General features: G+C 38.0%; 1 protein-coding gene and 1 pseudogene across 3 annotated transcripts in view; one reads left to right on the forward strand and one right to left on the reverse strand.

Annotated features, from left to right (window-relative positions):
* Positions 1–23035, forward strand: part of TMEM38B (transmembrane protein 38B) — a 251912-nt gene that overhangs the window by 27694 nt on the left and 201183 nt on the right. For all 3 annotated transcript variants that reach the window (XM_054258575.2, XM_054258577.2, XM_002743174.7), the window contains exons 3-4: positions 10058–10242; positions 11083–11170. In XM_054258575.2, the coding sequence (XP_054114550.1) occupies positions 10058–10242; positions 11083–11170 (273 nt within the window). The remainder of the gene's footprint in view (positions 1–10057; positions 10243–11082; positions 11171–23035) is intronic.
* LOC103794601 (uncharacterized) lies at positions 337–3097 on the reverse strand (annotated as a pseudogene).

A 23035-nucleotide genomic window follows, 5' to 3' on the forward strand; every position in this document is an offset into this window, starting at 1 on the left:
TAAAGAAAGGCAAAATTTGCTAGTCATGGCGAAGTGGAACTTTTATATTGGACCATACCTTTTCCCACCCAATTGAGTTTGAGACAGACCAACAGAGGCACTGTAAGAGACTATGGCTGTCTTCCTTGATATTCAGACATCCTAGTTTCCAATAATTTATTATGGACCTGTTACCCGTGAATCAGTATAAACCTATTCATATTTAGGGATGAGTTTCTACAAGTATAAAGTTGAATTTCCTTTCTTTTGTCCTAAAATGTTTGCTTTCAAGCTTAAAGGGACTTCAATTATTCCATGTAGTTTTCCATAACATTCTTTTATCTTTTCAGACCAGAGTCAAAATATTTGTACAGTATTCATGCTGCAGCACCTTCCACCCACCCTTTGGTCACTTGAACTGCTCTTCTTTGGTTCTTTATCTGCTTTCATATCTTTCTTATAGTAAGCAGAACTGTACTAGGTATTTCAGCTGCAGTTCGGTCTGGCGTTGTCGGAATGGCTTCTGCTCTGCTGTGGTCTTCCAGCTGGTCTATTTCTAGGATTATATGATCTTCTGTAGTTGTAATAAAAAGACTGACTTCTTGACGTCCTTCTTTCATAATTTAGGCTTCTAGAACTTCTGTATCTGTCATAATCATCATAGCATGAAGAACTGTACCTATTCCTCCCTTCCTCGACTTTCATCTGATTTGGTGTCTTCCCGTCCTCCTGGGCAAACTGTATTGCAGTCTGCCGCCCACAAATCTACTTTCTGTCCAAATTACGTAAAGCGTCTTCAGCATCACAAACATTCTTGAACATAAACAAATCCTCTTGGACGGTGAGTATAGTAATCAAGTAGAACATACACATCATCTATAGGATCGTAATGATCAAACTCACACTATAAATCTTCAGACCTGATGTTGTTGGCTACGTTCCTGATGAACAGAGGCATGTTGGGAGGATGCCGGTAGTAGGGCAGCAGCGTGTCTCTGCTGGGTGCACTAATGGGCTCAGCAAACTATCCACGGCTCCGGCTGCTAAGCCTCAGACACACACAGCCAGAGGGCTCTGCTACTGCAGCCACCTCTTTTCCTGAGACTTCACTCCTGCCTCCATTCCCCGCTCTTACCTCCGTGCAAAGCCAGGACCTCAACGGTTCTTCCCATGAAATCACCAGGTCTGTGCCTGCCAGATGTTTTTTTTTTTAATGTAAAATTACAAGTAATACTGAATTCGATAAAAAAAAAGTATTTGTATCACGAGGTCAAGAGATCGAGACCATCCTGGTCAACATGGTGAAACCCCGTCTCTACTAAAAATCCAAAAATTAGCTGGGCATAGTGGTGTGTGCCTGTAATCCCAGCTACTCAGGAGGCTGAGGCAGAAGAATTGCCTGAACTCAGGAGGGGGAGGTTGCGGTGAGCCGAGATCGCGCCATTGCACTCCAGCCTGGGTAACAAGTGAAACTCCGTCTCAAAAAAAAAAAAAAAAAAGTATTTATAAAATTATCCAAAATAGATGTGATAAAATTAAAAGTTATATATCTATCATTTAGATTAGGAAAAAAATTGTCTCTTAAACAAATCTTTGTATTAAAAAAACTGAAAATAGCTGGGCGGGGTAGCTCAGGCCTGTAATTCCAGCACTTTGGGAGGTCAAGGCAGGCGGATCATCTGAAGTCTCGAGTTTGATATCAGCCTGGCCAACATGCTGAAACCCTGTCTCTACTAAAAATACAAAAATTAGCTGGGTGTGGTGGCCTGTGCCTGTAGTCCCAGCTACTTGGGAAGGTGAGGGAGGAGAATCGCTTCAGCTGGGGAGGTGGAGGTTGCAGTGAACTGAGATCATGCCAGTGCACTCCAGCTTAGGTAACAGACCAAGACTCTGTCTCAAAAAAAAAAAAAAAAAAAAAAGAAAATACAGAAAACCACAAAGCCAAACATAAGACCTAATAAATTATTATAGGGTACATCCTTGTAACCACTACCCAAATCAAGAAATACAACTTTGCTGCTGGGCTGTCACAGCCTGGCTGGGTGTGCCCACTCTCAGGGCAGTGCTAACATGCCAGCCCCCTGCCACCTTTGCCCCCTCTGAACTTTGGGTGCTGAAGAGTGCAGGAGGGGAAGTTGAGGGGGAGCCGAGGGTGACCAGGTGCTGGCCTGCAGATACCTCTTGGTGCCAACAGCCAGGGTATGATGAATGGTGTCAGAGGCAGACAGGCTCCTGGGCAGAAGCTGGCAGGTCCACAATGAAGCCCAACCTTCAGGCTCTGGGAGGCCTGAAGCCTCGAGGTGGGCTGCCAGTCCTGCCATCAGAGGGGGAATTCATGGTGCCTTTTCCTGTGGCTGCCCATTGCTGCCCATGGACCAATCAGCATGCATTTTCCTCCTCTGAGGCCCTTAAGCCCTGGGCTCAGCCAGGGCAGGACAGAGGAGGAAGAATCTACTGTATGGCCGGTTGCAGCGAGGACCTGCCCTCTTCAGGGCCTCCTCTGCTTAAAGCTGCAGACATGGGGAGGAGCTACCCTCTCTGCTGAGAGCTGAGCATAGAGGACCTACCCTCTCTGCAAGGCCTCCTCTCTGCTGAGAGCTACAGATGTGTTTGATTAGCTGCAGAGAGGAGCTATCCTCTCTGTTGGGAGCTGAGCACTTGTTGGGATGACTTGCCTGCAGAGAGGAGCCTCCTCTGCTGACAGCTGCAGAGACGATGGGAGGACCTGTTTAAAAGAGGAGCCACCCACTCCAGGGCCTCCTCTCTGCTGGGAGCTGTACACTCAATCGTTTGGCCTGCCTATAGAGAGGAGTTACCCACTGTGGGTCTTTTCCGAGCTGCTCTAACACTAAACAAAGCTGCTCTTTGTCTTGCTCACCCTCCACTTGTCTGCATACTTCATTCTACCTGGACACAGGACAAGAGGTTGGGCAAAGTTGCCACCAGCCACAGAGTTTCTGGCCAGAAAAGTGACATTCCAAAGATCTCAAAATACAAATAGATACTTCCTACTTACCATCTATTTGGAAACCAGCTGTACAATTCATACTGGAAAGGTAATGCTTTGTTCTTTGTTTTATTTACCAGTTTTCAGTACAGTGAACTGGATCACTGTCATCTTCCGAAGATAACTAGCATAAAGGAAATAATTATGAGCTCATGGACTAACCATATTTCATTGGTTTCAATACAATTTCAGTTATTTTCATATTGAAGCTCAAATGATCCCATCTTCAGCCAGTGGAAGCCTCTTGAGACAGACTTTGAATTAGCTTACTTTCTACCTGGTGGTGAAAGTTTCATTTTATGCTTTTCTTCTGGAATCACTTGTTTCTCTAAGAATTTCTGGTGTCATTTAGTGATAAATGGCATTTCAAGACCACAATTTGAGAGCTAGAGATGCTTACTGTTAGTGGGTTGATCATTGACTAGGCCTTTTCAGTGATCAGAGGTAGGAAAAATGAAGATAAAATAACTCATGAGTTCATATTGAAATTTCCAATTCAAATTCAGGACCGTATAGCTTTTATTTAACTTTTCTCTTTATATATATGTATCTCCTTTCTTCCACCCTAAGAATTTGGGGTTTTAAGGACATAGGATGTGATTGAATTAATATATTCTAACATTGTTGATTTTTTTTTCTGTATGATGCTCACAGTAGTCTTAATGTTCAAAGACTATGAAAGAAATGATTGTAGAAAATTATTATTGCATATACTTGATTCATTCTCGCATTTTAACAATAAATGTACTATTTTACACTGTCATTTAAAATATATTACTCTATTTTCTTGTGGCTTAAAGCACTGCTGTCAAAGTCTGGTGATCTTTTAATTTTCTTTCTCTTTTAAGATCTTTGTTTTCTAGATTCCTAAAGATTTGTTTTTTCATTAAAGCCCAGTCATTTAAATAAAATATCTTGGTGTTGGTTGTTGTATGACAGTATTCTCTTGTACCTGGTGTGTTATTTTTGGTACCTACAATTTTTTTTTTTAATTGAGAAAGTAATAGTAGCATTTGTATTCCTCCTTTGCATTGGTTTTCTTCAAGAAATCTTATTATTGGTGTTTTGGCTCTTCTTTGCCTTTCTTCAAGGAATCTTTTAAACTCTGTATTTCTAAAAAAATTAACCTATTTTTCTCTTTTCACCTGCTGTTTCTTTGAAGGCACTGTCTGTTATGTTTATTTCTCTTTGTGTTTTCTGGTTTGTTTTTTATTTTGGAAATTGATTTTTTTTTCCTTTTATCTCTCATTCTTTCCTGAGTGTTGAATCTTTGGTTCTCAATTTTGCTTATTCTGATATGTGTTCTTTTATGTTTTACATCACTTTCTTAATGTCTTTAGTTTGTTTTGAAATAGTAGTTTACAGTTTTGATCTGTTTTGTGGACACATTTTACTGAGTGCTTTCATTGTAGGGATTTATTCTGCTTATTTTTTTTCTTGTTAAAATTTTTTGTAGGATTTGATCTTGATACTTTTGGTCATTTTTATATGAAATTGGCTTTCATAAACTTGCAGAATGTGGTGAAAGTTTTTTTTGACTTCACAGAGCTCCTGCTTTTGTTTTTATGTAGTGTTCAAAAGACGAGGACCTGCTTTTTGAGATTTCTTGTGTCTCTTACCTTCCTCAGTTTGGTTTGGACCTTCTCTTTCTTCTGTTGTTCTATGCTGCTTAGGTGTGATTCTTCTCAGTTTCTTCAAGTGTGTACTTGTTCTAGAAGAGAACCCTGGTGGATCCATTTCAAACGCTTAAAGCTCAGAGGGACTAAACTGTTTCAGCCCTTCCAGAACTTCTTATCATGGACTCTTTGTCTTATCTGTTGTTAGAAATGTCAGAACCCTGTCAGTTGTAGCATTTGTGTATGTGTGTGCTTGCGTGTGCATGTGTGTGTTTCCAAATTAGTCTGCTCTGCTTTTCATTGTATACCCATTAGCTATTTTTGTATTATTTTGGTTTTAAGTTCTTCAGTTGCCACCTTGTTGCTTTCTTTTTTCTGCCAAGTAGTACAGTGTTGTGGGTGTTGGTGATTTTCCTCTACCCACTTGCATTTTTGGGTTTGAGGGGATATCTTGTCACATAGTTTTGTTCTAAGTAGAGTTAACCCTTGAACAACATGGATTTGAACTGTGTGGCTCCACTTATATGCAGATTTTATTCTGTGTCTGCCACCCCTAAGGTAGCAAAACCAACGCTTGCTCCCTATAAGCATACTCTTTGTGAAGATGAACAGGATGGAGACTTTAATGATCCACTTCCACTTAATTAATAGTAAATACATTATCTTTTCCTTAAATTTTTCTTAATAACATTTTCTCTGGCTTACTTAATTATAAGAATACATCTGGGACAGATAGGTGACAGTGAAAAAATTATATAATACGTATAACATAAAAAATATCTGTTAATCACCTGTTCATATTATTGGTAAGGCTTCTTTTCAACAATAAGGTATTAATAGTCAGATTTTGGAGAGTCAGAAGTTATATGTGGATTTTTGACTGCATAGGGTTTGGGACCCCTAACCCCTTATGTTGTTCAAGAGTCAGCTATTGTGCATGGGATTTTGGTTTTCCTATGTTGTTGCTCTGTGTGTTTTTATGGGAATTTGAAGAGCTCAAAATAAACAATTGTGTAGCCACTACCATCTTCTCAGAACCCTTACCACTAGTTTTTATGGTCCCTTCTGTAGTCCCTTCTGTGGTCTCCTCCCATTCCATCTCCTTTCTTCTGCCTTCAGAGGTAACCATTATCTTTAACTTCATGATGCCCAGTGAAATAACTAGAAGCAATAAAGTGCTCATCCACAGAAGAAAAAAGATGGGTATTAATATAATGGCATTATGTAATAGAGTTTAAGAATTATTTTCCTAAAATAAATCTCTTAAGCATATACCAAGAAAACAATGTTGCTTATGTACAGGTATATACAAGAATGTTTCTAGAAACGCTATTTATGATAGGGAAAACTAGGAACAACTCTGTCAATGGATAAATTATGACACGTTAATTCTGTTATGGTAAAGACTGGTGAAAATTAAAATTATAACCACATATAATAAGAATAAATCTCAGGAATAGAACTTAAACAGAAAAATACATATGATTCTATTTATAAAGCTTTCAAGAACTGTATTGTTTATGGATATAAACATATGCTAAAACTACATAAAAAAGCTAAGATTTGTTTTCAGCATTATGTTACTAAGATTCACCTGTGTGTTTGTATGTAGCCATAGAACATACCTTCCTTCTGCTGTATAGTCCATTATATTACTATCTATATTTTGTTTGTTGATAGCATTTTTATTGGTTCTAGGTGTTCTGTTAGGCATTATAAAACAAAAATAATAGCAATTACTTATATAGTGTTTATTGTGTGTCCCAGACAGTTTTTCTAAGTGTTTTACTTATTTCACTTAAACCTAAGGAGAACTCTGTGAATTAGGTATTATTTTATTCAATTATATGTTAAAGAGCATGTAATTGAGGCATAGAGGGGTTAATAACTTGCCTAAGGTGTCACAGGTACTGCGTAGTTGAAGCTGGGATTCAAACCTGGGGTATCTAGTCCTTTAATCTGTACTTACATAGTATATTATTTTGTACTTTAGAAACAGGAACGTTATTTCTGTTCTCAGAGATCCTTAAATATAAAAAATGATGCTGTCTTAAAGACTTAGTATATTTTTACTATTTTCTTTTTTACAGTTTCCATATTAAGAACAATCTCTGTTTCATTTGATTTTAATATGAGAGATAAAATGGTGTTAGAAATGTTTTTAAACAAGCAAGCTTTAGTATAATAGCTCATAGTGTATACATCTGGAAATTAGCACCATCTACTGGCAAAGAGAAGCAATAACTTGGTATGTTAAAGTATTGTTTGGAAGACAGCATACACTTTCACAGGTTTTTCCTTTTTTTTTTTTAAAGCTGTTTCTGGGGAAATTAATATTTTATAGTTTTTAAATACTTTTGTGCCCCAGTTTATTTTTTTTAAACGTTCAAGTATCAGTTACTATATATGGCACATTTGTGTAAATGAGACTACATTTAGATGAGAAAAAAATACAACAAAAAGTATCATTTGATAAGTGTCATTCTGTCTATTTTTCAAAGCATGTACAAAAATTTGCAATTTGTTAGAGTGATAAGAGCAAGAACAAAGCTGTCATATTGGACTAACATAAACTATATTTAGTTTATCATTGTGTTTTGGCTTAGTTAAGTGATACTGTCTTTGATAGAGGAGTGGAATTGATAGAATGAAAACAGAGTTAGTTCTCAGTGACTAAGCCTGGGAAGCTTCTCTCTGTACAACTTTTTGTATTAACCTAAATTCTACTCTCTCTTTTTTTTTTTTGTTAATCAATGAGAGCTTCTTATGTTGCTCAGGTTGGCCTTGAACTCATAGCCTCGCCTCTGCAAGCGCCAGGACAACTGGCCGGAGCCACCACGGCTCGCTCTACTCTCATTTTTACTTAAACTGGTTGAGATTTCATTTGTTAGTGGTCTAGGATCTTGTGTGTATCCCGTTTGAGACTTTTAGTCTTTTGGTATTATTTTCTCTCCATTAACTTAACCCTATACAAGTTAAATGTATGAGAAATCAAGTGTTTTCTCATTCCATTTCTTCTTTCTTTTTCCAATGCGTTTTCTTTAGGCACGTTACAAGTTAAAGTTACCTTAGATATGACAATTTTAGTTAAAGGTGAAATTATGTTTACAGAAGAAGTTATAAGGTGATTACCTAATAAGTGTTGGTTGAGGGATTTATTAAAAGAATTTTAGAAAGCTAATTTGTAGTGGGAGGGAGAGTAGGGGAGGGATAATGTGGGGAGAAATGTCAGGTATAGGTGATGGGGGGATGGTGGCAACACACTACTTTGCCATGAATATACCTATGCAACAATCTTTCATGATCTACACATGTACCCCAGAATCTGAAGTACAATAAAAATAAAATTAAAAAAAAAGCAAATTTGTTATAGAGCAGGAATGGTTTTTCAGGATGGCATTGGTCTGATATGTTTACTTGTAAGTCTGCTGAGCACAATAAACAATTGTACTTTTGCCCTGTGCCTACTGAACTCTCAAATGTAAACAGTTTTTTGGTTAAAAAATGTTAGCTTATTATAGGTATGCTTTAGAAAGATTTGATTAAATAGAAGAGTTGCAGTGATTGCAAATTTTATGTCTTATGCTATAATGTCACATAGCTGAATGTAAAAGTTGAAGATTGCTGTTGTAATAATGTAAGTTTTTAACTCACGTTAAGCTTAGGTTCAGTGTAAGGAATGAAAATGAGGTCAGTTGTAATATCCTTTTTGTTGTTTTTTGAATATTTTACTTTTGGGCAGTAAGTAATGCTAAGGTGAAAACAACTCCCCCTTAATGTAATCTATAATAGATACAAAAATATTTTTATTTTATTAAAAATACATTTAAAAATTAAGTGTATATACTGTTCCTGCATTACCTAACCAACTTCTTAGAAATTAGTCTATGTTCAAAGAGAGAAGTATACAGAGGCTTTCAAATTTTCAAATTCATATACATTATATGAATGTATAAAAATTTTAAATCAAACTAGTTGTTTTTAAAATCTTATATAAACATGTAAAATATGAAAGCCATACAAATGGTTTTCAGAAATCTTTTTACTACTCTCAGATAGTTTATTCTTCTTTCTCAAACTCTTTCATTATCAACTAATTCTTTGATTTGATGTATTTTATATTTTGTCTCCATATTGACTGCTAATAAATGATTTAATTCAGGGCTACTTTTCATCATGCTGAGTTTTAGGTTAGAGGGTAACAAGATGAATGATTCCTGTCATCTAAGAACTATTATAATTTATTATGAGCATTACCACCTTTATTTTATATTATAAAGAAAAATTTATAAAGAGCTATTTCTAGGCATAGGAACCAATTGGTTTTGTTATACAGAGCCATCAGAATGTAGTCTGAGCTGAGATGATGAAATAAAACAAAACTCCCAAAGTCAATGACTATGGTAATATCTGAGTGGGACCTTGAAGAATAGGAAGGAATTGGTAAGTGGAGATGAGGAAGAAAGGTTGCTTTAGGCTAAACAAACTATTGTATCTTTTTATTTAGTTGCTGAAGCAATATTTTGACAAACATTTTATATTTCATGGACGTTGAAGAATTCTGACTTTATGAATTATGAATTGCAATAAGATTAATAGCTTCTTTTAAAAGAGATATATTCTTTCATGCCATGAGTTTTATATCACCCCATTAAAAAGAAGATATGTTCTACTTTAAGCACAAAATTGTCTGCCAGAGTATTTTGGGAATGGAGCAAAAAAAGCAGTATGTTTTCCAGTAGATCTTACTGCTAGTATTTGAACAGATGCTTAGAACAAATGAAGTTTAAAAAAATAATTTACCAGAGATGGGATGAATTATTTTTAATCACAATTTAATTTGGTTAAAACTTAAACTTAGTGAACTAAATTAAAGAACAAGCTTCAGATTCTTTCAACTGTATGGAAATATATTTTTTCATAATATAAATCTGCCTCCTTATGAGCCATCATGTATCTTTGTATAGATTACAGTTTATGAGCTGCACAGTGGGGCACAGGTGAATATTTTAGTTGGGTTTCAATTGTAGCCCTTGCTGTTACCAAAGGGCCTTTTCTGTAATCAATTTTCCCAGAGGACAAATACACTGTGTAGGAGTCCCTATCCCTGGAATGATTATTCATTTGTTTGGTTACTGGATTCAGCAGTTAACTTCTAGAATGATATAGGCACAAATTAAGAGCTCACTAAATATTTCTTATATCTATAAAGTATTCGGAAGTCCACAATTCACATTCTCCTCTGATCATGACTTTTTGTCAAATGACATATGTTTCATGTGATTTGAAAAACTAACTCCCTACCCAAACAATGGTTTTATTAAATTCAAGTTAAATGTTTATATGGAAAATTCCATTTGTTGTTTTTTGCCAAATTGTTATTGCTGTTAGGTTGGATTGTAATTTGTTTTTCTGATGCCATTCATATATTAAAATGTTAAAATTTTATTTTCAGGTATATTACATTTTTTTGCCCACATGACCTAGTTTCTCAGGGGTATTCACATCTACCTGTTCAACTACTGGCTTCAGGAATGAAGGAGGTGACCAGAACTTGGAAAATAGTTGGTGGAGTCACACATGCTAATAGCTATTATAAAAATGGCTTGATAGTCATGATAGCTATTGGATGGGCTCGAGGTAATATTAGCAATATGTGTTCATAAATACTCTCTTATTGGTGTATTATTAATACCGTTACTGAACAATTCTCTAGTTACATTAATAATATTTTAATAACAGACTTCTGGAAAGTAAAAACCTTGTTTCTGTTGGCTGGTACGAGGCATAAGCCATTATTTAGAGCCTGTCTTATAATAGAAAACTTTTATGATTGGTTTGATTAAGATCCCCAGAACCAGAAAGATCCCCAGAACTTGGTTTGATTAAGATCCCCAGAACCCGAAAGATTTATAGTTAATTAAGATATAGTGCCACTGTAAATAAATGTTTACATAAGAAATTATGTGGGACATGTGAATAAAAAATATTGCTCTTTTCTGTGTTTTTTTTTTTCTTTCAGAATTACTAGAAATAGTAAATATGATTGACTGGGTTCATGATCACTGAACTTTGCATCACTTGCCTTTTTGTTTTGTATGTAGGAATTTAACAAATTTCTCTAACCTCCTTTTACAATATACTGTACCTATAACCAGTCATATTAGGAAAGGAAGTAATAAAGCAGAAGATTTTATTTTTCAGTTCTAAAATGAACCTCTGGCCATACCTTTGTGCCTAAGGTCCCAATTTTAACCTTAATTACAGTACAGTAGTAGACAGTTGCCCTGCTGGCGAAAGAGAAGAATTGCAGTTGTTTTAGTACCCTAAATATACTAGGCAACTTTCTTCTTCTTTCCAAAAATTACATTTTGGGAATCCTCTTAGAATTTTTTATCAGGTGATAGAATTATGACTCCTTTTAAATATTTTTTTCAAGAAAATTTGGCTAACTATTTTTGTTTATTTTTTTATTTTTAGGTGCAGGTGGTGCCATTGTAACAAATTTCGAGAGGTTGGTAAAAGGAGATTGGAAACCAGAAGGTGATGAATGGTTGAAGATGTCATAGTAAGTTGATATAAATTATACTGAGACCTAGATGTTTATCCTTACATCTTACCAATTTTCTTTTTGAGAACATTTTGGGGACTTTTAAATGTGGATGGAATTTAGCTGAAAAAATAAATAGTAATGATAATGGGAAGAGAACTAGCACATTTTATTCTTTTAAAAAGTCTGCTCTCTCAAATGTAGTTTAAAACATATGTTTTCCTTCTCTGTGGGTTTCTCTCCTTAGAAAACAAAACCAAACAAAAACCTCTAGATTACAGTAGACTTGTGGGTAGAGTATATATTTAAGAAGTGAAAACTACATCGGAATAGACGTCTCTGGATGGAAATGAATTGGTGATAGGCTCTTGGCATTTTCATTAATGTCTATGACATCCAGATTTCAGTTTATATACATAGTTTGTTACTAAAATGTCAAGTTTATGGAAACAAATTAATACATTATCATAAAGTCCTTTGAGTTGCTTTAAAAAATGACAGTTGTGCTCAATTACAGATAAAAATAAGAGAACGATTAGAGAAATAACCCATTGTGTGATGCAGACTGCCTTTTGCATCTATTTAAGAAAATCTGTTCTCTGAAGACACTGACTCAGTCTTATTTATTAATTTTTTTAAGAGACAGATTCTCTTTCTTGTCACCCAGGCTAGAGTGCAATGGTGTAGTCAGAGCTCACTGCAACCTACCTCTTGGGCTCAAGTAATCCTTCACTTCAGCCTCTCACATATTAATGGTTGGTACTACAGGTGTGTGCTATCATGCCTGGCTAATTTTTTATTTTTTATTTTTTATTTTTTTTTGAGACAGGGTCTTGTTCTGTCACCCAGGCTAGAATACAGTGGTGCATTGGGCTCAAGTGATCCTTCCATCTCAGCCTCCTGAGTAGTTGGGACTACAGGCATCTGCCACCATGCTCTGCTAATTTTTAAAATTTTTTGTAGAGACAGGGTCTCATCTCACTATGTTGCCTAGGCTGGTCTTGAACTTCTGGGCTCAAGCAGTCCTTGTACCTTGGCCTCCAAAAGTGCTGGGATTACAGATGTGAACCACCACACCCAGCCAGTATTTTTATTTTTGTAGAGATGGGGTCTTGCTATGTTGCCCAGGCTGCTCTTAATTTTTGCCTCAAGTGATCTTTCTTCCTTGGCTTCCCAAGGGGCAGGGATTATATAATGAGCCACTGTGCCTGGCTGGACTCAGTCTCTCTTTTTTTTTTTTTTGAGATGGAGTTTCACTCTTGTCGCCCAGGCTGGAGTGCAATGGCATGGTCTCGGCTCACTGCAGCCTCCACCTGCCAGATTCAAGCAGTTCTTCTGACTCAGCCTCCCGAGTAGCAGAGATTACATGTGCCCGCCACTACGCCTGGCTAATTTTTTTATTTTTAGTAGAGGTCGGAGTTTCACCATGTTGGCCTGGCTGGTCTCAAACTCCTGACCTCAGTTGATCCACCCGCCTTGGCCTCCCATAGTGCTGGGATTGTAGTCATGAGCCACTCTGCCTGACCAAGACTCAGTCTTAAAAAAGTCACAGATATATTTCTGATACACTTAAAAATGAAGAAGAGAAATATACTTACTGTTCTCATAATTCAAGAAGGAAAAGACTTAGAGAATGTTATGAGGAAAGACTTAATATAAAAATAAGCTCATTTTCTAATTTAAATTGGATTAAAAATAGATTATAATGGATTAAAAATGAAGGTTGAGGCTGGGCAAGGTGGCTCATGCCTGTAATCCTAGCACTTTAGGAGGCTGAGGTGGGCAGATAGCCTGAGCTCAGAAGTTCAAGACCAGCCTGGGCAACATGGTGAAACCCTGTCTCTATTAAAAGTACAAAAACTAGCTGGACATGATGGTACATACCTATAATCCCAGCTACTTGAGAGGCTGAGGCACAAGAATCACTTGAACCTGGGAGGCAGAGGTTGGTATGAACTGAGATCACACCACTGCACTCCAGCCTCGGTGACAGAGCCAGACTCTTGTCTCAAAAAAAAAAAAAAGAAGGTTGTGAAAGGCAGTATGAGTGACAAAGTACATTTGCGTGAACTAACAAATTCCAGGATATTGGAAAGTACCCCTTTAAGCTTGAGTGAAGTAGTTAGAAATAGAACAAAAGAGGCTTTGATTAAAGATAAGTTATAAATAAGATATTCATGATATTCAGGGGAGATTTTTCTCATTTTGAGTATATGGCTTGAAACACCTTCCATAAAACATTTTTTTTGGCTTTTATAGCTAAAATCAAATTTTGTTTCTACTTTGTTCCAGACCTTGCATTGACTCCTCTAAATGGTCTATAAGGCCCTCCAAGGGGTACCTTTCCTCCTTTCCAGATTGCTTTGATTTCATCTCTTGCTATTATCTCCCTTGCTCACTCTATGCTTGAGCAAGTGAAGTATGGTCTGGTTTAACACTTGCTTTTATCACTACCTGGAATGATTTTTTGTAGATGACTAACGCTCTTATCTACTTTGCTCAAAGTATTTTCTCAATGTTTCCTTCTCCTGAGGACTACCTTGCTTAAAATTGCAACACCTCCTTCTTTACTTTTTTCTACAACATTTATCACCTTCTAACATGTTTTATAATTTACTTAATCATTATGTTTATTCCCCCTCCCCTTGGCTGTTCTTCCCACCCTTCAAAGAATATAAAATGCCAGGGACAGAGATTTTTGTCTTGTTTCAGTACTCTTGTGTCCCAAGCACCTAGCACATAATAGATAAAGGATACTAGATGACTGTATGAATTTTCAACAACTGGGTCAAGTGAGATTGATCATTGGTTCATTATGATGGTTTGTGTTTATGTGGGGCAGGACTGGAAGTTGCTCTCTGTGAGGCATTGAGCAAGTGGTAAGTGAAGACCTAAGACATTACTGTATGCTACTGTAGACTTTATAGACACTGTACACTTAGGCAATACTAAATTTATAGAAAAGATTTTTCTTTAATAATAAATTAACCTTAGCTTACTGTAACTTTTAAGAAATTCTCTTATTTTTAGAATTTTTTATTTTTACTTATTTTGGATGCGTAATAGTACATATGTATGGAGTACATGTGATATTTTGAACCAGGCATACAATGTGTAATGACATCAAGGTAATTGGGATATCCATCACATCAAGCATTTATCATTTCTTTGTATTTGGAACATTCTAATTCCACACTTGGTTTTTTTGAAACATACATTAAATTATTGTTAACTCTAGTTTCCCTTTTGTGCCACCAAATACTAGATTTTATTCCTTTTAACTATAGTATTTTTACTTGATAAACTTAAAATTTTTAAAAACTCTTTGAAGCTTTTGTAGTAACACTTAGTTTAAACACAAATCCATTATACAGTTGTACAAAAAATTTTCTTTCTTTGTATTCTTATTCTATAAGTGTTTTTCTATTTTTAAGATTTGTTGTTTTTTACTTTTTAAACTTTTTTTGTTAAAAATGAAGATACAAACACACACATTAGACTAGGCCTACACCAGGTCAGGATCTTCAATATCATCATCTTCCTTGTCCACATCTTGTCCCACTTAAAGGTCTTAGAGGCAGTAACACACATGGAGCTTTCATCTCTTATAAAAACAATGCCTTCTTCTGGAATATTTCCTGAAGGATCTGACTGAGGCTGCTTTATGCTCACTTTTTTTTTTTTTTTTTTTTTTTAATAATAGAGGCTAGTGCAGTGGCTCATTTTGGTAATCCTATTACTATGGGAGACTGAGGCAGTCAGGTCACTTGAGCCCCAGAGTTCAAGACCAGCCTGGGCAACATGATGAAATCCTGTCTCTACAAAAAATTAGAAAAAACATGAGCTGGATGTGGTGGCAATGTAGTCACAGCTACTCGGGAGGCTAAGGTGGGAGGATTACCTGAGACTGGGAGGTTACAGGGAGCTGTGATCAAGCCACTCTACTCTAGCCTGGGCTCTGAAGGTGAGACCCAGTCTCGAAAAAAAAAAAAAAGTACGGTATATGAACCAGTAACATAGTTGCTTATGATCATTATCAAGTATTATGTACTCAAAACAAAGCTGGAGACATCATGTTGCCAGACTTCAAACTATACTATAAGACTACAGTGATCAAAACAGCCTGGTCCAAAAACAGACTCACAGGCCAGGGGAACAGAATAGAGAACACAGAAATAAAACCTGCACATCTACAACCATCTCATCTTCGACAAAGGCAGCACAAGTAAGCAGTGGGAAAGGCACTGTTGATTCACTAAGTGGTGCTTGGATAACTGTCTAGCCATATGCAGAAGATTGAAAATGGACCCGTGTCTCTTACCATATATGAAAATTAACTCAAGATAGATTAAAGATTTAAATGTAAGATCTCAAACTATAAAAATCCTTGAAGAAAACCTAGGAAATACCCTTTTTGACATAGGCTTTGGCAAATAATTTATGGCTAACTCCCCCAAAGCAATTGCAACAAAACCAAAAATTGACAAGTGGGAATAATTAAAGAGCTTCTGCAAAGCAAAAGAAATGACCAACAGATATATCCTGAGAGGGAACTGAAAAAAAAAAATTAGAGTCGACAGGCTACAGAACAGGAGAAAATGCTTACAAACTATGCTTCTAGCAAAGATCTAATATCCAGAATCTACAGGGAACTTAACCAACAAACACTAAAAAATCCAATTAAGATTGGGAAAATAACATGAACAGACGCTTCTCAAAAGAAAACATAAAAGTGACCAACAAACATGACAAAGTGCTCAACATCACTAATCGTGAGATAAATGCAAATCAAAACCACGATGAGATACTCTCTCACGTCAGAATGGCAGTTATTCAAAAGTCAAACAATAGAAGTTGGTGAGACTGCAGAGACAAAGGAATGCTTACACAGTGTTGGTGGGAATGCAAGCTAATCAGCCACTGTGGAAGGCAGTTGGGAGATTTCTCAAAGAACTTAAAATGGAACTACCATTCAACCCAGAAATCCCACTGCTGAATATATACCCAAAGGAAAATAAGTCATTCTACCAAAAAGACACATGTCCCTGTATGTTCATTGCAGCACTCTTCACAATAGCAAGGACATGGGAGCAACCTAAGTGCCCATGAGCAGTGAATTGGATAAAGAATATGTGGTACATATACACCATGGAATACTGTGCAAGTATAAAAAAGAACAAAATCATGTCCTTTATAGCGACATGGGTGGAGCTAGAGGCCATTATCCTAAGTGTCATAACAACAAGAACAGAAAACCAAGTACAGCATGTTCTCACAAATGGGAGCTTAACACTGAATATACATGAACATAAAGATGGGAACAATAGACAGTGGGGATCACTAGATGAGGGAGAGAGGAAGACGGGCATGGGCTGAACAACCACAAGATGGGAACTATGCTTATTGCCTGAGTGATGGGATTGTTGGAACCCTAGGCCTCAGCATCATGCAATTTACACTTGTAACAAACCTGTGCATGTGTCCTTTAGTCTATAATAAAAGTTAAAAATATAGTATTATATACTGTACATAATTGTATACGCTAGATTTGTATATGGCTAGCAGTGTAGTAGAACTGTTAACACCAACATCGCCACAAACACATAACTAATGGATTATGCTTCAGTGTTATAGCTGCTACATCATTAGTCTAGGGTTTTTTAGCTCTGTTGCAATCTTATGCGACCACCTTCAAATATGCCATCCCTCACTGACCCAAACATTGTTATGCAGCATGTGACTGTGTGTCTGTAACAGTTCACATATCTACCACCAAATACTTTTGCATTCCTATGACATTTTTTAATGTATCCATTCAGTGCATATTTCTTGAATGCTTACTATAGGCAAGAAACTTCGCAGAGCACAATATACTCCAAAGTAAAGTCTTCAGAATAGTGTATAAAATCATGTTAATGGAAGTAAGCGAAAGTGAAATTGGCCTTTTTTGAGACAGGGTCTCTCTGTCACCTAGGCTCAAATGCAGTGGTGCTGTTATGGCTCACTGGAGCCTTGACTTCCCAGATTTAAGCAGTCCTCCCCAATACCTGGGACTACAGGTGCATGCCACCATACCGGGCTAATTTGAAAAAAAAAATTTTTAATAGGTGGGGTCTCCCTATGTTGTCCAGGCTCTGAAATTGAAACTGGAATCCTAAGCTGTTTTTTGAACCAGGTGCCGTATGCCAAGTGTAGGTACTTTAAAAAAATATGTGCTATCACTAAGCCTCACAACAAACCTGAGAAGTAGGTATTATTTTCTTCTAGTTCACAGGTTAGAAAACCAAGGCTTTGAGAAGTTAAAAGATTTGCTTAGGCTGGGCACCGGCTCATGCCTGTAATCCCAGCACTTTGGGAGGCTGAGGTCGGCAGATCACTTGAGGCCAGGAGTTTGAGAGCAGCCTGGCCAGCATGGTGAAACCTTGTCTCTACTAAAAATACAAAAATGCACGAATCTGTTTCTGGCCTCTGTATTCTTTTTCATTGATCTAAAAGCCCATCCTAATGTCAATACATACTTTTGATTACTGTAACCTTATAGTAGTGAGAGTCTCCCAGTTTTATATTTTCATTTGTTTTTAAAATTGCTTTGGCTATTCTAGGTTCTTTGCATTTGCATACAGATTTTGAAATCAGCTTATAAATTTCTATAAAAAGTCAACTGCAGTTTTATTGTGATTGTACTTTATCTACATATCAGTTTGGGAAAAAGTGAGACATTAGTCATGTAAACACTTCTGATATATGAGCATTGTATATATCTTAATTTTATCTAGGTTTTAAAAAATATTTTGTAGTTTTCAGTATAGAGGCTTTGCGTGTCTTGTTAAATTTATTCATAAGTGTTTTACATATTTTGACATAAATTGAATTAAAAGATTTATCTCCCAATTGCTACTAATATGCAGGAATACAGTTGACTTATATATACTTTAACTTTGTATTACTTATTAGTTCTAGTAGTTTTTGTAGGTTCTTTTTTTTTTTTTGAGACAGAGTTTCGCTCTTGTTACCCAGGCTGGAGTGCAATGGTGTGATCTCAGCTCACCGCAACCTCCACCTCCTGGGTTCAGGCAATTCTCCTCCCTCAGCCTCCTGAGTAGCTGGGACTACAGGCACGCGCCACCATGCCCAGCTAATTTTTTATATTTTTAGTAGAGACGGGGTTTCACCATGTTGACCAGGATGGTCTCAATCTCTTGACCTCGTGATCCACCTGCCTCGGCTTCCCAAAGTGCTGGGATGACAGGTGTGAGCCACCATGCCTGGCCTTTTGTAGCTTCTTTTAAGATTTATATTAATATCGTGTGCAAACAGAGACAGTTTTATTTCTTCTCTTTATTCTTTCCTCCCCCTCCCCTTTTTTTGCTTTCTTGCAATGGCTAGCACTGACACATTATTGAATAGAAGTGAGAGCAAGGCCTTGTCAGATAAGGCCTTGTCTTGTTCTGTTGATCACTAATAGTCAAAGACATACTCTATATAATTTTAATGCATTTAAATTTGTTAGGATTTGTTTTACAGCCCAGCATATGGTTTATCTTGGTGAATATACCATGTGCACTTGAAAAGAATGTATATTCTGCAGGTCAGGGTGATTGATGGTGTTGTCCATATCATCTGTGTTCTCTCCTGATCTTTTTTCTTTAGTTTAGTTCTATGAGAGAGGAATACTAAAATCTTTAACTATGATTCTGAAATTGTCTATTTAAAAAATTTTGTTTCATGTATTTTAAAGCATTCATATTTATGATATATCTGTTTGATGAATTGATTCTTTTATTGTTATAAAATATCCTTTATCTCTGTGATATTCTTTGCTTTGAAGCTTTGAAACCTTCTTGTGCATACTATTTACATAGTATAGTAAGTCCTCACTGACCATTGTTTGTAGTTTCTTAGAAACTGCCACCAGTTTAAGTGAAACTATATACTGTATGCGATAGGAAGTTAATTCTTATATATATCAACTAACCTATTCTAAAATTGGTTTCGTTATGCTGTGCATTGTTTAAAGTTGCAATTACTAAGAACCTATCAATGATATTAATTGAGGACTTAGTTGTATATCTTTTATCCAGCATGTAGTTGGATCTTGCTTTTTTTTTTTTTTTTTTGAAATGGAGTCTTGTTCTGTCGCCCAGACTGGAGTGCAGTGGCCACTATCTTGGCTCACTGCAACCTCCACCTCCTGGGTTCAAGTGATTCGCCTCCCTCAGCCTCCCTAGGAGCTGGGATTACAGGCATGCACCATCAGGCATGCACTATCATGCCTGTATTTTTGTATTTTTAGTAGAGATGGGGTTTCACCATGTTGGCCAGGCTGGTCTTGGACTCCTGTCTTCAGGTGATCCGCCTGCCTCAGACTCCCAAAGTGCTGGGATTACAGGTGTGAGCCACCGCACCTGGCTTGAATCTTATAATTACTGTGTTTCTTTTCTGGTGTCACATTTCCTTGTTTTTTCATATTTTGTGTGTCCCAGCATTTGTATCATCACATCTGGTGGAATAATCACCTATTCCAAACTTTACAGAGTGGTTTTCGTAGGGAAGGCTTTCACCTGTGTGTACCAATTGGGCAGGTATTGGTGGCTATTGTTCTGAGTTGGCATACTGATGTAGTTTCTGTGCACCTTCTTTAACTATAATCAATGTCAATGATGACTTTGGGTGTCTAAGTAGCTTAAGCTTTAAGAGTTTGTGGCGCCAGTACTGGCAGCATGAGTTGTTAGGATCCTCAGTTGCAAGGACTTTTGGCCTTCTCCAGTTCTTGTTTTCCCAACAATGGGAGGGACCCTAGTTGACGGGATCCTTCTTGGCATCTGGTCTGACATGGCTCGCAGGCCCGCCAGGATTCACCTAGTTGCCTGGTCTCAAACTCCTGGGCTCAAGCGATCCACCCTTTTCAGCCTCCCAAAGTGCTGCAATTACAAGCATGAGCCACCATGCCCAGCCCTTAGGTAGTCTTTAAACACCAGTATGTGGAATTGTTTCTTAATTTTCTTTTCATATTGCTTATTGCTGCCAGTTCATTTAAAAAAAAAATCTAGTTCTGCCAAAAACAAAGTCAAGTTGTCCTCTCTACCCACAGTAACTCTTTTAGCATGTTTTCCTTATTTTCCTTCTTCACCCCCAAGTTTTAAGAAGCCACAGCCGTGCTGGGCTACCGGGTGCATGCTTGGATTGGCTGTGGAGCCAATGTGCTGAGCTCAGGGTCTCTTGAAACTATTGTAGCACCTGGGACTTGGGCTGCACATTTACTCTATGAGGTCTGAGTAGATGCAGATTGGCCACAAAACTAGGGTCTGTGATGCTGAGATGTACCACAGCAGCTTGTTCCTAGGGGGAAAGGGTGTAGCTGTGACTCTGATCTTGGGGACAGTGCACAGAATTGGCATATCTGGAGAAGAAGGAGTGCTCCAGAGGCCTAAGCCCCAGGGAGCAAGAGTCCCAGAGTCAAGAGTTTACACCAGAAACTCAGGCTCTGGGGCATGAGGCACTGTGCAGTGGGGACTCGACCCTGGGCTGGTAGTACATGGCAGAGGACCAAGTTTTATGAGGCCAGGTACAGCAACAATAGTTACCCAGTAATGGTGGAGCACAGCAGTGTCCTGGGCCCTGGAGGACAGGGAGTAGCATAATGACAACTCTACTCTCTGAAGAGGTGGGATGCCTCAGCAGGTTAGACTCTGGGGACTAGTCCAGTTGTATAGAAGTAGGGGGCCGGGCGTGGTGGCTCACGCCTGTAATCCCAGCACTTTGGGAGGCCGAGGTGGGTGGATCACGAGGTCAAGAGATCGAGACCATCCTGGTCAACATGGTGAAACCCCATCTCTACTAAAAATACAAAAAATTAGCTGGGCACAGTAGTGCGTGCCTGTAATCCCAGCTACTCAGGAGGCTGAGGGAGGAGAATTGCCTGAACCCAGGAGACGGAGGTTGTGGTGAGCAGAGATCGCGCCATTGCACTCCAGCCTGGGTAACAAGAGGGAAACTCCGTCTCAAGGAAAAAAAAAAAAAAAAAAGTAGGGTGTTGCATGTCTGTTCCACCTAGAAGACAGGGTGGTTCAGCTCAACCAATGCTCCATTTCCCTGGGATGCGGGACACTGCATGTTTTGGGTGCCAAGGTGGATCAACTGCTTGGCTAGACCAGTGCTCGGGTTCCCTAGGAGGTGGGATGTCATGTCAGCTCAGGTGCTGCCTTGATTCAGGTGCCAGAGGTGTGACTGGTCTGCTTGGCCAAACCCTATTTCTCAGAAGGTGAAATGCTGCATTAGCTTAGACCCTGAGGAGCAGGACACAGCAGCAACTGGGATGCAGGGGATGGAGTGGCTCCATAGCAGCTTGAGCCCAGGGGTAGGACACTGTAGCAGATAGGCTTGAGGATAGCAGATCACCAGACAGGCATGGTGTGGTGACAACAAAGCCTCAGGGATGGAAGGGTATAGAAGCTATTTGCCTGCAGAGCAGGATGCACTCCCAGAGTGGCTCTGCTTTCAAGATTGTGTAGCACAGTAGCAGGTAGGGCTACAGAGGATGAGGGAGGTGTAGGATTCTTCCTTGGGGTGAATACAGCCATATGGACTCCGGACATTTCTCTCAGCTGGTCTCAGTACCTGTGGAGGACTGCAGAAATACACAGTGGTGCAGACAGTGGATGAGAGTTGTTGGGGTTATGTTTTTTTACCATTTTCTGGAAGGGAGAAATCCCCCCTGGTTTCAAGCTGAATCTGTCGAGAAGTAGAGGTGGAGACGAGGTCTTTTTGTCCAGTCACTCTATGGCCATACTGGGTTTAAGTGCTGTTGAAAGTTGCATCTACTCCTTTGCTGTATTCTGGTACTCTCCTTTAGTTATTTTTATCAAAATGTAGTTGTTATTCATTGTTTGTTTTGGTGGGGGGCGGAGAGCGGGGGCAGTGCTAGGAACTTGTAGTTGGTCATCTTGCCAACATCACCGTATTTTCTTGTTTCTTATGCTTTTGATGTGAAGAAGAATCCATTGCCAAATCTAAAGTCATGAAGATTTTATCCTGTGTTTTAAGAGTTATCTTATATTCAGCGCATACATCCATTTGAGTTAATTTTTTTTTTTTTGAGATAAGGTCTCACTTTGTTGCCCAGGCTGAATGCAGTGGCCCTGTCACAGCTCACTGCAACCTCAACCTCCCAGCCTTAAGCAATCCCCCTGACTCAGCCTCCTCAGTAGCTGGGGCTATAGGCATACATTACCATACCCAGGTAATCTTTTATTTTTTGTAGAGATGGAATCTTACTATGTCACCTAGGCTAGTCTCTCAAACTGCTGAATACAAGCGATCCTCCTGCCTTGGCCTCCCAAAGTGTTGGGATTATAGGCATGAGCCACTCTGTCTGGACTGAGTTAATTTTTATATAGCATATGAATAGGGGTTCACCTTCATTCTTTTGTATGTGGATATACAGTTGTCCCAGCACCATTTATTGAATTATTTTCCCATTGAATAGACTTGGCACCCTAACAGAAATTGAGCATAGATATATGGGTTTACTTCTAGACTGTCTGTTCTATTCTGTTATTTATGTGTTTATCATTGTGCTACTACCATACCATTTTGATTACTGTAGCTTTTTAGTTAAGTCCCAAAATTGGGCAGTGTGTGTCTTACTTGGTCCTTTTTTTTTTCAAGGTTGTTTTGGCCATTCAGGGTCCCTGGCAGTTTTATGTGAATTTGAGTCTTCCATAAAAATCCTAGGTAATTTTTTCCATTTCTGCAAAAAGAAAAAAAAAAGGAGGCAAACAACAGAAACAGGATTAGAATTTTGATAGAGATAACGTTGACCACATAGATTGCTTTGAGAATTATTGCTGTCTTATAACAATATTAATTGTTCCTTTTTTCTTT

This window comes from Callithrix jacchus, chromosome 1, assembly GCF_049354715.1.
Source record: "Callithrix jacchus isolate 240 chromosome 1, calJac240_pri, whole genome shotgun sequence".
Taxonomy (NCBI): Eukaryota; Metazoa; Chordata; class Mammalia; order Primates; family Cebidae; genus Callithrix; species Callithrix jacchus.